This window comes from Chlamydotis macqueenii, chromosome 3 (genome assembly GCF_036417535.1).
Source record: "Chlamydotis macqueenii isolate bChlMac1 chromosome 3, bChlMac1.mat, whole genome shotgun sequence".
In the NCBI taxonomy this organism is placed as follows: domain Eukaryota; kingdom Metazoa; phylum Chordata; class Aves; order Otidiformes; family Otididae; genus Chlamydotis; species Chlamydotis macqueenii.
Genome location: NC_141558.1, coordinates 61326097 through 61343950, shown reverse-complemented (window position 1 = coordinate 61343950; position 17854 = coordinate 61326097). Strand labels below are relative to the sequence as shown.

General features: G+C 39.5%; 1 protein-coding gene across 7 annotated transcripts in view; it reads right to left on the bottom strand.

The window, feature by feature from the left end:
- Positions 1–17854, bottom strand: part of EYA4 (EYA transcriptional coactivator and phosphatase 4) — a 159927-nt gene that overhangs the window by 16029 nt on the left and 126044 nt on the right. For all 7 annotated transcript variants that reach the window (XM_086744731.1, XM_086744732.1, XM_086744730.1 and 4 more), the window contains exons 12-14: positions 13827–13963; positions 12431–12514; positions 3515–3604 (exon numbers count right to left, since the gene is read on the bottom strand). In XM_086744731.1, coding sequence (XP_086600857.1) covers positions 3515–3604; positions 12431–12514; positions 13827–13963 — 311 coding nt within the window. The remainder of the gene's footprint in view (positions 1–3514; positions 3605–12430; positions 12515–13826; positions 13964–17854) is intronic.

Below are 17854 nucleotides of genomic sequence, written 5' to 3'. Positions count from 1 at the left end.
GAAACAAATATTCTTTTTTCTTCATCATCATAGGAGTGGAGGGGAATAATGGACTTGGAAAATTGATGTCCAAATTCCTGCTTGCAATTTCAAGAAACTGTTTTTTTTGTGCATGCACACTATGCTCTACCAACATTTCTAAAAGCTGTGTTAAAATAATTATTAAAAGAGAGATAAAAACTCCAATTAATTCCTTTCCTGGTTGAGAACAGAATGCATTAGTCTGTATATTATTACTGAACTGAGACCCATCTCTAAGCATTGTTTAGGCATATGAACTTTCCTAGAGCACCAGACTCCTATTTTCATGGCAAAACACCAACTGCCCTCACAAGTGATACTTCTCAAGCTAACTAAAATTTATACACTGAGAATGAAATAGCTGGAGAACAGCCCAGCCTGAAATAAAAATGCAGCTTGGCTGATTAGAACATGGGTCACTGGGTCAGTGGGGAATGTCTCAGCAAATTGGAATTTCTGCATCAGCAGCCATTGTAGTGAGACAGATTTGCATAGAGGAAGGAAAACTTTATTTTTGTATGTGATAACTTTCAATAACTTGGTTATTATTACTAGAACCCTGGTATGCAGTGTTTGCAACCAAGAAAGAGAGGGAAAAAAGAGACCTTAGAGGATGTAGTAACTGGAGTCAGTATTACAGAATATAGGTTCACTAGTACATTACAGTTGTCATGTCCAGAGCCACGAGGTTTGTTGCGGGATGAAGATGAAAGCAAGACAGAAAGTATAGGGCCTGATGGCTCAGCAATAGAAAAGTGAGATGATGAAAGGATACGTAATCTGTCTAGTGAATAAAGGCCTTTCTCACTTCCTCCAGTAAGAACTGAAGATCTTGTGTCTTGATAGCCATGACCATCAACAGCTCAGCACTGATCTCCCCTCTCCTGGGGGAGGATCGAGGAAGACAGAGAAAGAGAGATGGAGAGGCAGACAGATGACAGAGACCCAAAGTCAGAATGGGGAATTCTCAGAATTCAGTACACATTAATCATATAGATGGACTGTGATATTCAGTAATGGCCACGTGCTCTGCAGACATATTTAAATAGACAGATTTATTCATCTGCATATTAAAGGATGCCTCTAAGTACTTTGGCACAGTATGTCATGCAATTATATCTTATTTGCTAAGAAGACAGAAAATTGCTGGTCTTCTTGCATATGCCAGAATGTGAGCATAGAGCTCATTCCAGAGCAAGAAGTTTGGAATTTTAGTAATCTTCTAAGACATTTGATTTTGAAACAAAGATGAATTCTGGGCTAGAAAATACTTAAATGCATATAGAAATTGGTTTTAATCAAATCAAATAAAATCAATTGACTTATGAGATTCTCCAAGAGACTCCCCAAGTAGTATTTTCTGATTTATCTAAAACTGAAAACTGTTTGGCTACTGTCCAAACTCTGGAATGAGCTGGAGTATGAACTTTTGGACAGGATATTAAAACTACCGTAGGAAGAATATACAAAAGGTGATGATGCACCTATGACAGCTGAACTTGAGATCTACAAAGGAAATAATTAATGAGAGAAAGGAATGAAGCTTCAATGGCCAAAAGCAAGAATAAGGAGGTACGGAAAGAGAGAAAAGCTCAATTTTGCTGAACTCTTCCACTTGAACTCTGCGTAAGACTGAAGAACTCTGGGCATATGCTACTGAGCAGCTTAAAGTTCATTGAGTGCTACATGAAATCTGAACACATGGGGTAAAGGTTTGCTAAAAAGAAACTTATGCAATGCTTTGAAAAATCGATTTGGAATCTATCCTGGGTACAGGGCACCTGAAGAACATTCACAGAATGCACCTGCGTTGTCATAGACTTATAGAATCATGGAATAGTTAGGGTTGGAAGGGACCATTAAAGGTCATCCAGTCCCCTCTGTAAGGAGCAGGAACATGTTCCACTAGATGAGGTTGCTCAGAGCTCCATCCAACCTGGCCTTCAGTGTTTCTAGGGATGGGGCATCCACCACCTCTCTGGGCAACCTGTTCCAGTTTTCCACCACCCTCATTGTAAAAAATCTTTTTCCTTCTATCAAGTCTGAATCTACCTCCTTCTGTTTTAAAATCATCACCCCTTGTCCTATCACAGCAGGCCCCACTAAAGATTTTCTCCCCATCTTTCCTGTAGGCCCCCTTTAGGTACTGGAAGACCGCTATGAGGTCTCCCTGGAACCTTCTCTTCTCTAGGCTGTCAAGTGATGACTCACTAGGATGGCAATAAAACACTGACTGGCAAAGGCATGTCCAGGCCTTTTCTTTCTTACTTTTCTGCTGCTAGAAGGAGAAAGTGCAGGTCAGGCATAGGGCGAGGTAGATCCCACTTTCCTGACTTAAAAAGAGCTAAGACTAAGTGTGGTCTGCAAGTGAAAAAGACACCCTTCTGCTTTTCTTATTGCCTACAGTCAACAAAGGAACAAAAGACGTGCACACTAGAAAAATTAACATCCCAGTGAATGGAAAAATCTCACTTATCCTATTTTTTTTTCTATGCACTCACCAGAGATCTTTCTCTGGCGTTTTAACCTCAAAGTCTTCCAACTGCCATTGGTGGCAAAACATCTGTCCACAGAGGGAACTCTGGGATCCACTCTGAGTAAGAAAACAACTGATTTAGACCAGAGGAGGGTCTGAAAAGCCCACAGTTTAATTTGAGAACTGTTTTTCACACCCTGCCTCTTGATACATATGGTTGTAAGACTATCACTTTCCATGTTAACAGATCCAGACTCCTGGAGTGAAATGAAAAGTCTGTGAAGCCCAGCTGATGGGCCTGCTTCCCAGACCACTGTCCCTGCAGCAGTCCATCTGTGTGCTTCTGACAGGTGAGGTCAACAGCCGTCACTCCCTAGGAAGAGGTCACACCTAGGAAGAGGTCTCTCCCTTTTTGGACTGGATGTCAAATTGCACACCCTGGGTACATCGTGACAAAACATTCGGTCACCTAGTTACCTTGGGAAGAGACGTCACTGATGAGTACATCTATCAGAGACTCAGGTCTCCGAGGCTGCAGTCTTTCAGGTAAATGAAGAATATTCGATCTTTGAGCAAGAAATGGGGGCCTGTGGCCAAAAGACTACTCAGGCACGTGAAGAGAACACTGTCTCTTGTGGTCAGATGATGGCACCCATTGAAAGTAAACGTAGAGAACTTCAAGAGGAAGAATGGGAGGCATATATGTCCCCCTCCTGGAAATGACTGCAGACAGCTTTAAATCCATGGAAACTGAAAAGATGGCTATAGGACAAAGACAGGAAAGGATAGTTTTGCTGATTCCCTATCTCATCCAGCTTCATCAAAGGCCTCTGGTGTCACGGAAAGCTGGTGCCACAGGAAGCCATTGCCACCTGGCTGACCTCTCTCTGATTAGAGAATGACAAACCCAAAGTCTACATAGGCAGAAAATGTCACACACAACAAACACTAATGCACAGCAAACCCACTATGTTAAAAACCCAGGTGTAATGGTGTTTACATTCCTTTAATTCTTACCTCTAAATCATTAAAAAATAAATGTGTGTCAGCAAGATTAAAAATCATTTCTTCCATTCGCAGTCCAAGGGTCACTGCCATTGGTGGATCCTTAAAAAACAGAAAGCAAGGTTAACGACTTAAATACCTTTAATTTATATCAGAATTACTTTAAAAACTGCTGTATACAAAGTGTTTTGAAAAATTAACACTGCAAGAAATTTCTTTAAAATCCTTTCAGTATTAAGGTATTTTAATATAACGCTACAAGAAGAGACTGCTGAACCTGTGTCAGAACATTTGGGGAGCTGGGGATGTTGAAACGTCAAGATTTGTGAAAGTCAAGGCATTTGTAACCTGACTAAAATGACAGGGGGGAAACCTGGTGGCCATATGTAAACCTGCAAAAAGAAGGCTGTAAACAGAGAAGTAAATTCTCACAAAAGATATATGTAAGAAAATCAGTATTTACTATTATAAGCATATACTAAATTTTCCATCCCTGGGCCATTTATAAAAATATTAAAGTATCTTGCTTGTCAATTTGTGGGCAGCAAAGAAGCTGAGTCATGCAGCAATAACTAATTTTTCTGACTCAATGCACGGAGGCAGCAGCAGAGCTAGGAATGAAATTACTCCACGTGACACCCAGTCTACTATGAAATTCCTCTGATCTCTTGGCTTTTCTTCCCAATTTGTGGGCACACAGAAGTCCTCACCAAGGTCATGCTAAAAACATGCTAAACTAGGAAAGGTCTCTACCAAATGATTACTTTATAAGCAATTATGCTACACTGTGATAGGAAGGTGTCCTTTAAGAGGCCTTTTCAATTTCAATGTCTCTGCTTTATAGAAATACAAAAGATATTCTGAACTTATGCTCATTTCCCCAAATTGAGTTTCACTTTCAGTAAATCATCACTGTCTTGCCCATGCTTAGGCCTATGCCACTTATTTCCCACACTTTCTGCTGCTCGGGGATATACCTTGAAACCTTGTATTTGGTCCTTGTGTCTCTCAGTATTTACCCTTCTCCCACGCAGGCACTCATTGATGAATTTCCAGACTCTCCTTTGTGACTTTATTGCAGCCACAAGTACCTGTAAGTGTTCTAAGTGTTCTTCAGTGTGCCTACAATCTATGGTATAATTCGTTAGGTAATCCACAGGAATGGGAAAGCATACGTAAGTTTGTTTCTTTCTACAGATCATCCCTTCATTTCTGATGAAATACAGGATTCCTGCCCTGGATGAGATTCATTCAAAATGTTGCATCTGTTTGTAGATCAGCTTTCACACTATCAAATCACTGTACCTCAGCCAGATGTCACAAATCTACCAATCTGCAATAACAGTTTGTCTGAGAGCATTCAGTGTACAGTAAACAGTGGGGTAATTAATTTGACTTTGCTATGCTCACTAGGAAAGAGGTTAAACCAATTTGCATTACCTTACATTTGTTTTAAGATAAGACTGCACATGAACAGCTCTTGATGCTTAGCTGACACCTGGTAACTAGCTTTTCCATTGCCTTAATCATCTGCCAGAGTTTGAGGGGTTCAGTTAACTTTTTATGCTAAACTTACTGCAATGGATTTTTAAAACAGATACGAACCTCTTTCATTAAAATAAGAAAAAAAAATCTATATTTTGTGTTTTAAACTCTGATTGATAATAGCGAGTTTTCAGAAATCCTTTCTTAAATACCTTGAGATGAAAAGTCTGAAAGTTTACCAGCATCTGGCAACAAAATCACAAAAAATTGCATATGATCATTTGTTAATGTTAGGATCAAAAGCTTCCCAGTCAGGATCAGACGTCCACTACTCCAGGGCTTCGCAACAATAGAATAAAAGACGGCATCTGCCCTCAAGCACTTAAAAAATATTGCTAAAATCTGAAACACAGACATATTTTGACACTTGCTCATCAAAAAGTCAGACTTGAAGGGGAGAATAGTGTACAAGATCCAAAGCGAGATCCAATTATCTGGCCATGAAAGGAAATATTTTTATGTTGACCCTTGAACTGGTCTAGACCACCTTTCAGAAGTAAAAACCAAATGCAGTGCCTAGTAACATAACTTCATCCCCTATGTCTTCTGCAGTCATTCATGTTCACTGGATCTGAAAGTAATGTGCGTGAAGGCAGCAGCAAGTGCAAAGGTCAGTTTTCCAAGGGAGTGATTAAGGAACACAAGTTAACAGATTTGCAAAAACTCATGTAAGGTACGCAGAACACGAATCATCAAAAAACACTGGACTCATGAGATTCCTCATCAAGCCATAATGCTTTTATCAAAATGTCATCACATATAAACATGTGTTTCTCTCTCGTTTCTTGTGTTTTTTTTTCTGTGCACAGTAAATTATATTTTTTTTCTTCCTAGATACAATATTAGAAAGAGTATTTGCAATGTGCTTTTTTTACCTCAATTCTACAAACACTAAGGCATGTGCATTACTTTATGCACAGGTGGTAACTCATTATCATTTATGTGAGTTAAGTTATTTCAGCACTGGAGTGCTTCCAAGGCTGGAATCTCGGATTTTTGATTCTCAGCCTCCTTCTTCCCCTTCCTGGGTAGAAGCAGACTTAAATGCGGAAATTTGCTATAACATATTCCATTATAATCCAATTTAGTTTTACAGAAACTACCAACTATGCATCACAATTTCCTGCCTTGCCTAGTATAGTTGAAAGACATAAATGTGACAAAGCTTTTATGATTTTCTTATTAGTAGGTTTTTGTAACGAACTATGCCTGACTTTATTACTGTTAAAATGAGATTTCCTATGTTACTGTTTTGACAAAAGCATGTGTAGGATATTTTACTATATGTAAAATAAAACAAAGCAATGAGAATTCATTTCAGCTTAACATGAAATCAGTCTGGGATCTCCCCATAACCACCTCTGCTAAGAAGAGTCACTGGAATTGAATTCTCAAGACATGAACAACTCTTCCTTTAATAAATTGACCCAAACTTGCACAGCAATTGTTTAACAAGAATTAAACATCACGTTTCAGCTCTTGCCATGTTAAGTTCATTCCTTCACATACAAAAATAGAGAAAGCACATTTGTCAGGGTCTTGTGGTTTTATAATGTTTGCACAATGTGGAGGAACATCCTAATCATCGTTTTACTGTCTTTCAACTTGAAGCAGAAGTTGCAGACTGACTCAAGCGGCACAAAGAACGGAGTGTTGAAAAGAAAGCAAGAAACATGTGCAGCTGATACAGATTTGAGCACAGCAAACTGAGAAACTGAATAAGAGGCAGACTGAACTTCTGCCAAAATGGTGTTTTGTGCTACTCTGCGCAACCATACACAAAAAAGGAAACAATAATTAAAAAAAGAATCTGGAAGTTTTCCCCAGATAATCTGCAGAATAAAGAAGCACAACTCTTTGGCCCTCAGGGGCATGATTTTAGCCAGATATCATCAGCGCGCAAAAGAATCAAGATCAGCTACAGCACTTCTGTATAACAAAATACAAATTACTTTAGTTACGTTAGTATGAAGGCACTAAACTGGAGCCAGACTGTCTGTCTGTGGACTTCTGTACTAGACTGGTCCATCCACTGGAATGCCTCCTGGGAGACTAGGTAAAAACATTCTGGAAGGACCAATATTTAAATGTTTTGACCAAGAGGAAAGTGACTGGAACAAAGCCCCAAAAGCTCAGTGTCCATTAGTGGAAGAAATCTAATTAATGTTGTATTGGAAGGTCAGGTTTCAGCACAAGACATTCAAAATAATTTCATTTCTTAAAAAAAAAAATACAAGCACACCAAACTATTTTTTATAAAACATCAGAAAACAAATAGATAAATAGACTGTCAGGTAGATCCATTGTGACAGGAATTTGTATGTATGAAGCCTTAAAAATAAGCAAGAAAACATATGAATAATCTTATAAGAATAGATTTTCAGTAGATGGCTGTCCTGAATAGACTCACAGCAAAAACAACCTCTGGAAAAAAATGGAAATGCTTAAGTTAAGTACCAGCTTTAGCTTGAAGACTCTTCCCTACATTATGCCAGAATCTCAGGTTTAAGTTCAGCTCTCACTCTCTCATAGGGGACCCATGTTCCCAGGAAATCTTCATGTGGGTGGCAATGGAGGAAGAGAATACATCTCTTAATAATCATATCTGGTGGCTGATGAAGGGAAACTCATGTAGTCCATACGGAGCTTCTGTTCCACACTCTCTAGAAGGCAGTCAGAAAATGGACTCAGAGGTCTCAGACAATGAGGGAGTGAATGGAGAGGACAATTGGAGGTCATGAGAGATATGCTATTAATACAGGCAGACAAAAGTGTATTTATGAGTGAATGGGTGAGTGTCATTACGGGTGCTAATGGTGACAAAGTTTTTCTATTTAACGATTGGACAAGCAGAGAGTGAGCAGTAAAAAGCTTCTGAGCCCTTTCCAGAGAAGTGTACAAGGTTAATGTGGCCTCTGGGACAACTTTCTGCCATTGGCAATGCTATCAAAAATGTCAGAACGTGATCATTAAGTGTGGATTTGTTTTGTTTTTTGGACTTGGAAATCACATTCTCCCCCTTCTAAGGTCACAAAGGACTTTCATTCTTTTTTAACCAGTTGCACCTTGAGGTCCAGCATTTTTCTGGACATCCTTGCCCTCTGGATTGACCTGGGAGAAATTAATGAAATATAAATGCTTGGAGGTAGACAAAACTCCAGCTTAATCTGCCTTAAATCAGCAAGAATAACTGGAATGTAATGGAACAAAGAATACACACTGTTCACAGGCAATAAGAATGTACCTCATAAACTTTAACAGATGATGACATCTCCTAACACATGTCCTGTCACATCAACAAATCCTCACTTAAGAGCTCAGCATTGCAGAAAACTGTGTCTGCCAACTGGTGCTCAGCTGCAAAAACCATCACCAGCCACACACGTCATAATATAACAGTTCAAATGCCAATGTTCATAATTTGTTACCGCAGTAAATAATTAAAAATAGAAATGTACTGGTTTTATGAAGTACAAAGCAGATGAGCAAACGAGCTGAACAATGTTCCCTCTTACTGCTGGGAAGCAGCCTGGTTTCCCTGAAAGTTAAGAAGTGTAGTGTAGTCTTTAGTCTCTTTTTATATTAGCTCTGACCAGCCCAATAAAATAGCTACTACATCAAAAGCCAGACAGAAACACTCACAAGTAGAAAATAGTAAGCCACAGAATATTCCTCTGGGTAAGTTTTGTATTTTAAATATCAAAGTGATGCATTGACTAACCTCTGTCCAAATCTCTCCTACTTCAGTGGAGTTCACACCTATAATCTGTATAGATGTATAAGAAGCAGCAAAGTACCCTGTGTTTCAAACAAGATGCTTACAACTGCATCCAACAAGCAAGGTCTTTCACCAAATCACCAGTTTTGTTTTAAACACCTTTTTATTACAGCCCTATATAATTCTGAAATCAAATTAATATCACACCATGCAAAGTGCTGGACAAGTATATAGCAGGGAGAGGGTCCATTCCAGACCCCAGAGATCCTCAGGTGTTAGTCAGAAATATGATGTTTTCTTGACAAATATCTGACCTGAAACTTGGCTACTGGATCCAGGCCTTCCCACATAACCTCTGCCAACGATTGCCCCCATGGCCTGTGAGGATGCTGGTTTGCCTTTTCCTTTTCCTTTCTACTGTTTGTCTCCTGGTACCACTATGGCTCTCATGCACTCCTGCACACATACGTTGGTCCCTCCACTTGCCATAGCAGCATGATGGCCATCTCCCCATGCTGCACCTCCCCTCACTGCATTCCCTGCACAGTCTGAATTGCAGCAGAGCAGAGAGATCAAAAGACTCATTTTTGAATGCTTTGGTTTTGCCTGCTTGCTGCAAGAAATAGAGTAAAGAGCTAGTGGAAAAGGGGAAGGGAAGTTTACGTGTCAAGGAGTAGATGGGAAAGAACTGAAGGTGAATATCCTCCTACAGTTATCTCATCCCTTGAAAGTACAAAGTGAGCACACTTTCTATAAGAAGATGCCTTCCCTTAAAGCAATGTTCACATTAAAGATTCACGAATCTCATTTAGAATATTTAAATATGGGAGAAGGGGAAAACTCTGCTTTTCCTGTTTTTTTTTTTTTTGTGGTTTCTTTTTTTGGGAGTAGCCTCATTGTATTATACAAAACGGGCTCACAAAATACATATGGAAGAAACTAGTATGCACAGCTGAGCATCTGTGTAACACTACATGTCTTTATTTTTTAAAAACAGATAGCAAATAATCACAGATAAACAATTTTGTGTCATCATTATTTTACACTAACTTGAATTTGTTTTCTTTCTAAAGTAACAGTTTTATAATGCCCTTCCAGGATAAACAGCTCTCTCAACACTTCTGAAAGACCTATGTGCTCACAAGACTTCCACTGAGAACCTCACAATTCATGGAGTACTTACTCTCATAGCAACCCAATTCTCATAACAATCCAGACTTCAGTCTGGATTAAGACTTTGTTTACAGATGGAAATCATATGCTGAAAAGATAAGAGCCACATCTGCTAAAGAGGTCATGCACCAGAGACGGACTGAGGTCCAGCTGTGCTATCTTTCCCCTCTCCCATGTCTAACATCTTAGGCACTTAGGCTCAGACGCATCCCATCTTAGGCTTAGGCAACGCTCCAATGACATGCAAAAGTTAAAGCCTACTCATGATAAGCTCTCACTATATTCCCTTTCCTACTGCTCTAGCCTCCTTGCCATCAACAACATCTATATTTGAGTTTCATTGGCAATTACTTATTACCTTCCCAACAAGTTATCTATAAATATGGCAAAAGTAGTCACTACAGGAAGGAAAAAGTCTACTACTTTTATTTTACAGTCTTTGGAAAGGAACACATTTCCCTACTTGTACGGATGCCACCTATCAGTACAAAAGAGAAAGGATTTTACTTAAGAATTCCTCTCCTTTTGCTTCATGGCTGTTCCTGACATTTGTTTACTGATGCTGATCTCAGCAGTATAGCTACATTAATTTCACCTGCCCTTGAGATACTCTTGGTTTATACAAGCCAACTTTATCTGCTGCCAGTACTACTGGCTGTTAATATGCCATTATTGTTTCTAAGGCCTCTGTATGGAGAGTCAATTATAGCAGCAGATATGCTCTTAAAGAACAGTGGTACTGCAATGTTTTTTCAACTATCCCTACTCACAACCAAGTGAGAAACTAAGAGGGATTACATTTCTGTGGCTGTCTCTAAGACAGTTTTCAAAGTTATTCATCGATGTTTGTGAGCTACAAAATGTGCTCTGATTTTTAAAACTTTGTATTAAATTTGACTTAGACTTTACTCACATATTGTGTGAGATGGCGCATGAGATCCAAAGGGCACAATCAAAAAAGGATGAAAGGAATGACTGCATCACTGGGGCAATTCAGCAAGTTCTGTGGCAGTCTATGGGCTACACTCAAAAGTGACATAAATGTTCATGTTCAGCTAGGTTTCTCTGTTGTTTTGATAACTGTAAGTTAGAGGTAGTTCTGACAAAGTAACTGTTGTTACAGCATTTTAAAAACAGCAGAAGAGGAGTTTTTGACAGAGTACTGAAACGTGCACTGATTTGGCACTGTGAAGCTGCAAAGCAAGCAAGGTTGTTTTTTCTAAAACATGAATAACTACCCTTATCTTAGCATTCCAAAAATCCAGTTTTTTTGTCTGGGCCTGTGAGTTTTCTTTAACTTTCTCTCTTAATAATCACGAACAGCTGTCTCAAAACACAGAGGACTGGCCCATCCTTGGTTATAATCCACAGCTCTGGCTTTGGACATTTCTAACCCATGGGCTGGGGAGGTGGGTGTGGAAAGCGTTTCTCTAATGTACTGTTTCTCACATCCTTTTCTTGACCATCTGATTACCGCTGGAATAAAGAAGCAGGGAACTTCTGCTAAACAAGCCCTTGTCTCACATAGTATGGGCATGGTTACGTTCTTAAAAAGAACTACATTTGTATTCATTACACTTGAATGGCACAACACCTAGAAAACTTACATCCACGTATGTACGTACCAACATTCTCCCTGTGCATTTTTTTCCCTTCCATACATTTGCCCTAATTTTTTGTTTTGTCTAGGCCTTCAGCTCTTCCCCTCCCAGCAGTCTGCTCCTCCTGCTACACACTGGTCTTCCCACCAGTCCCTTCTCCCCTTGCCTGAACACTGTTCTCTGGGCTCTGGTCGCCATCCCAGTGGGGCTCGCTGCTGACTCAGCAGGGCACCTCCTGCTCCTGCGGGCTGCAGCTACCTCTCTCTGCCTCCCTTGCTCTTCCTCCCGCTCTCCTGCTCTCTGCTCCATGACCTGTACTCCTTCTGGATCTCACAAGATGGGAGAGGATGCGTGCAACTGTCTGCTTGGGAAAGGGATTCACTCCCCGGCATTACTCACCCCAGAGCCAGCCAAGGGAACCAAAGATTCAACCGAAAAGCTGGGGAGTCAAAGAATAACATCTGCAGCTGGCGTTGAAGCAGGTCTGTCTCTTACATGCTCATTCTGATTCATCAATTTCTTTGTTCCAGTTCATTTCTTATTTCTTCCTCTATGCATCCAAATAGTCAGTTATTTCCATTTGCTCATTATCTCTATTATATCTCTGCAACGTCTCTTCCAATGTACCTCAGGAACTCATCCTTGTTCCTCTATAACTCTTCCCTCATTTGCAGCATCTGCTTCAGCCCTGCCTCTTATATTGTGCTTAGGGTCTGTGTCTCATTTCTCTCCTTGACTTTTTCACATTAACACACTGAAAATGGGGTTTACTGTAACTTTCCCTCTACCTTCACCCAAATCATGATGAACACGGAAAGTGAAAAACGCGTACACATGCAGGCCAGATAGCTCTGATGCAGTAAATCGACATAGACCTCATGGCTCACATACCTTGCCATACTTCTGTGCGTAGGATCCTGTGAGCAGCGAATGAAAAACTATGATTGTTTCATCCAAATCCCAAACAAATACACGCTGAAAAAAAGAAGTGGGGACAGTATTATTAAACAAATAACATCGAAGTCCCACAACCATCCCACCCAGTGGGCTAAAAGTCAAGTCAGTCCTGAAGTTTAATTGCTTAACCAAGCAGATTTTCTCCAAAAATCAGGAGGAACAGTGTATCATGCATGGTAAAAAGTCAGAAGGATGGTAACTTTTAAACTCTTCAACCATTTCTTACTTGTCTCCTAACAAGCTTTTCAAAACAGCTGTGTAGCACAGATTTCAGAAACATGATGGGGGTCAAACAATTGTTAACTTAAGAATAAACTGTTCTCTCAGACACTTATCTGCAAGTCTTACTGATTCAAGGTTCTTCTTTATTTCTCCAGCATAGCTAAAATTAAGTCTTGGATAAAAGCACTATATGCCACATATAATGTCATGCAGAATGTAAATAATTAAAGGTATAAAGCCAAGTCCCAGCAACTGTCTTGTCTTCTGCTGTCCCTGGAGCTGGTCAGTAAAGGCATGGCAGTGGGGCTGGCTAGGGCTCCTCACTCCCAGGGCCTGTCTGGTGGCAGGAGGGGACACGCTGCAGAGCACCAGTGGGCAGCACGTTCCCCTGCTGCCAGAGCCGGAGTGCTTCACACACACACAGGTACTCCGCTTCCTCCTGTCACTGTGAGGCAGCGCGCTGCTAACCCAGCAGTCATAAGACTATAATTACTCCATTGCTAAGAGACCACTTGTGTTTTAAATCATCACCCCATATATTAGGCAGATACATTTCTTCACTAAGGCACTGATCTTGCTCATATTTAAGTACAGCCATAACTTCACTGATGTAAGCTGCCTCGTTGAAATCCACTGACCTCACTTGCAAGCACAAGGACAAACCTGCACATAAGTGTTTGAAAGGCTATGGCCAGATGATCCCGCATATTTACACTGCACTCACAAATACATGTCATTAAGCTGAGCAATATACTTGAGACTTCCTATTAAAAAAACTAAAAGAAAATGTGACAATTTTGAATAAAGAAGTCTCACAATTTTGTGGTTCTATTGCATAAGAAACTGAAAGACAGACAATCTTAGACCTAAAAAGTGCAAGGCTGAATCACATTTACTTTTCTGCCTAACTTTGTCATGTAGAACAGTAACGCCTCATTGTACATGTATGTTAAAACAGCGACTAATATCTGTTCATTTCAGTTAGTGAGACTGAGTCCACGATGTTTTCTGAAATGCCTTCAGCTATTTCCACCGCTGTGGTTTTCAGAATTTACTTTTCATCAGAAGAAACCTTCACATTACCATTCCTCAATTACCGCAGGCATACCTCCAAGTCACTGTCCGGAGGGGGTGATGGATTATTCTTCCGCCCTCTACCCCGAGACTTTGACCCAGAACTCCTACATGTTCTCTCATCAAGATCTTTGATTGGTGTGGAGGGGCTCTGCACTGTATCAAACTCCCCTGAAAAGTCAACCATTCATGGCAAAATTAGTGCTGGATTTTTAAATAATAAACTTTTTTTTTTTCTCATAGTTAGACATGTCTGTATGCAAACTCAACCACAAGATGCATCTAAAAAGTTGTATGAGTGATAATGTGATAACACTTTTGACTTTACTGAGAAAATGTTATAAATCTTAGCAGAATAAGGGAAAGATTAAAATGACACATATGCATTGCAGACATATATACAAATACACATGAGCATATGCAAAATATTGATAGATCCAAGGAAGATTTATTTTAAAAGTCACACTAATGACTTCTCAAAACATGCAGTGTGCAGTGCCTTTTAGTTAAAGCAGTTCATTTCCCAGGTTTGGAGTTCAGCGAGACTTATTTCCAAGTCCTGTGTTACTTTCACCAGAACACCCTTTGGCACATGTCCACGCACCAGAAGAGCCAGTCAGCTTCCTGCTTCATCTCCTCCTCCATGTCACCTGCTCTGTAGTGGAGTTAACTTTTTTTTTTTCACCTTACCTCTGCCCATAAATTGCCAGAGGAAAGTCATAACATTAAATGCCATATTCCAGTTACTGCCAGAAAGAGAGTGAAGTCATGCTTGTTGTATTCTGATCATCTTTCTCAAAGTGTCAGCTATTGTCTGCTGTCCGAGATGTGCTAGAAGGACCTTTTATCTGGTGTGGCATAGTTGCTCTTAACACGCCTGTCCCTTTTTATCTACTACTCATAGCTACTTACTCATTTTATCTACTTTGCCTCTGCTGGTAACAAAGAGGTTTAGAGGTGATCACAAACAAGTAGCTATGTAAGACAGACAGACTGCAGGAAGCATGGCATGGACCTTCCCCTTACAAAGTACTTTTATGCCACAGCTCAGTAAACAGAAAATATCCTTTTCTTCGTAACACAGTACCTTCAGTGCCCTTTTAAAACTGCTAGCAATAAATGCAGTTTGTCTAGGTCCCCAGGTGCTAAATGACATAAATCCTCCTTCATCATTAAAGAAGGAAAAGATACAGCTTAGATCTGACATCTACTACAAAGTTTGGTTCTAGGGAGTCCTTATGCTGCATACAATTGTGTGTTTCTGGGCTACTTTGGTAATATTTGTTAAAACTGCTCATGATGGCACATCTGCAGAATACTTGGTACAAACATTTCCCAAGAACCACCTATGATGCATCTGATTTTGAGCTACAATCTGAACATCATTCATTTTTACAATGCAGCATCACTAAGGTCATCAAAGTCCACCAGGTAACAGAGAAAGTGGCCAGCAGATCAAGGAGAGTGATTTTCCTGTTCCATTCTGAACTTGTCTAGTTTTGGGTCCCCAAATACAAGAGGTATTGATAAACTGGAGTTAGTCCAGGTGAGGGCCACCAAGCGGCTGAGCACATAGGAGGAAAGGCTGAGTGACTCTTCACAGAGGTATACAGAGGAAGGACAAGAAGCAACAGACAGAAAACACAGCAAGAGATATTCTAGTTAGATGCAAGATAAAAATCCTTCACTGTGACAGTGGCCAGGCCCTGGGACAGGTGCCCAGAGAGGCTATGCATTCTCCACCTCGATTTGACACAGCCCTGAGCAACATGATCTAAGTTGGCTCGTCCATGTGAGCGGGCTGGACCAAAAGACCCGCAGACGTCCCTTCCAACATGAATGACTGAATATTTCTCTGATCTTCCCTGAGTCATTCACCTTATTCTTCCTCCACAACATAAAAGAAAACAATTTCAGCCTAGTAGGCTGTAAGAAGAAAAAATAGACTGCAGTCTCGATTAAAAGTCTGTGCATAATGTAACACAATAGTTAAATTTGTAATCTCTTCCATCATTTATTTATACCTTACAGTGAACCACATGCAGAAGATTATTAAAATAAATACACTGGGAAGATATATTTATATATCTTGACTGGAAAAACACTGTTGTATTTCTTGGAAGAATAAGATTTAAGTCCATAATGTCACATTCCTGAATGGGAGCTCTAGACATTGTGAGGAAAGAATTCAAGATTCAAGGAAAGGGAAGAACAAGAAGAAAGTTAGTTTCCAAGTCTGTTGGTTAGGACATTTACCTGGAAAAGACATGTCTAGGTTCCATTACCTTCTCCAGAGCACACTGATTTATTTGACTGAATGACTTATATATATGAAGTACGAAGACATACTTTCATGAGCAAGAATCCACATCCCTGTGCCCCCAAGTGAAAGTTGATGAATCTTCCATGAAATAAGAAGAAATAAAATCTGACTCTCTCACTTCCTGGGAAAGTACTGAAATTATTCTACTATTGTATAGAAGACGATACTACTACTTTTTTCTCAAACTAGGTGACGACTAGTTCAATGTTTCAAAACCAATGTGCTTGTCTGCTTGCACAAAACAGAGTCAAACTTTCAGGCAGGAGCTAAGAAGAGATTTTTCAGAACTGCAATTTGAGAACTTATTTCAAATATCATTTTAGGTAGGTCTGTCCTAATTTGGATACATGCATGTAATATGCATTCTATAGTATTTTCTTTTTCAGCTAAAATTCTTGTTTGCCAAGAAATGATGGGAAAATTGAGCAGCAATAATAATATCTAATGAATAATGTTCCCGTGCTGTTTTCATTTTGTTTCCACAGAACAGAGAGGGAGTTCTTGTTGACTAATCATTTCTATTCCCAGCACAGTGTTGATGTCAGTAAGGACACTGCAGGCAGTGGAGCGATCAATAAGGTCACATTATCTTAGTTCTTTCCCCATAAGTAGAACACTAGAATATACTTTGGTAAGTGTACAAAAGTACAAAAATTCATAACCAGAATCCTTGCGCAGCAAAAACCGACACTGGCTTCAAAAGAAGTTCTGAATGTGCAAGAATTCTGTACAAAAATATCATTTACTAGATTTTTCTGTCAGAGTGGAAAAAACATCCCAAAACAAAAACCCTGAAATGAAAAGGCAAAAATTAACTAAGTGAAGATGAATGTTCACATTTTCACCACAAAAGTCTCCATATTTCTAACATGTCAACATTTATAACAAAATCAAGATTCATTTCTACGGTAATGTATTAAAACACCTGTTCTCAATGACTGTGTTTACTCTAATCTACCAAAAATAAAATATAAAAACCAGCCCTATTCTAAATTTTCTCTATAAGAATCCAACAACTGAAGTAAATAACTTCAATTTTCATTTAGCATTAGCCATTACCAGTTGCCCCAGGCTTCTGCTTGGGTCAACGCTGTACATGATTGCATCATTATCCATTAATCAGTACTGTAACTAATCACTGTACCTTGTAAGTTCTAGCTATTTAAAGCCAACTTTATTTCATTACGCTAATCTCTAAATCAGAATGAGCAGCTGTCTCGTACTTGAACGCAAGGTATGCATCTATTTTGGAACTGCAGAAGTCAGTAGTGCATGGGTTTTTTTTTTAACAACTGTAGGCTTAATTGCTTGATTTGTTTTTTACCAACAGCAGGCTAAAGGAGCAACTGCATTTTCTTATCCTCTATTTCCTTTATAAACGAGGTCAATGCTGATAAAAGGAAAACTTATTAAAACTTCAGTCACATAACATAAAAGAATGTGAGAAATTCTAGTACCAAAGAGTACTGAGATGTTACCCTCATGAAGAATTACTACTGCAGCTCATATTAGACAGAAATTTTTATTGCAATGTTTGAAATTTTTTAGCTTTTCCAGTATTCAGTACATGCCTAATAAATGTACTTCATAGCCTCCTCCCACTGAAACTATGAACAGCATCAGAGGTCCAATAAAGCAAGAGGAAAATGTTAAAACCAGAACATGGAATGACCTCTTTATCACAGATATTTATACACGTACTCATACAGTGGCTCATGTGAAGCACCACTGTTACAAAT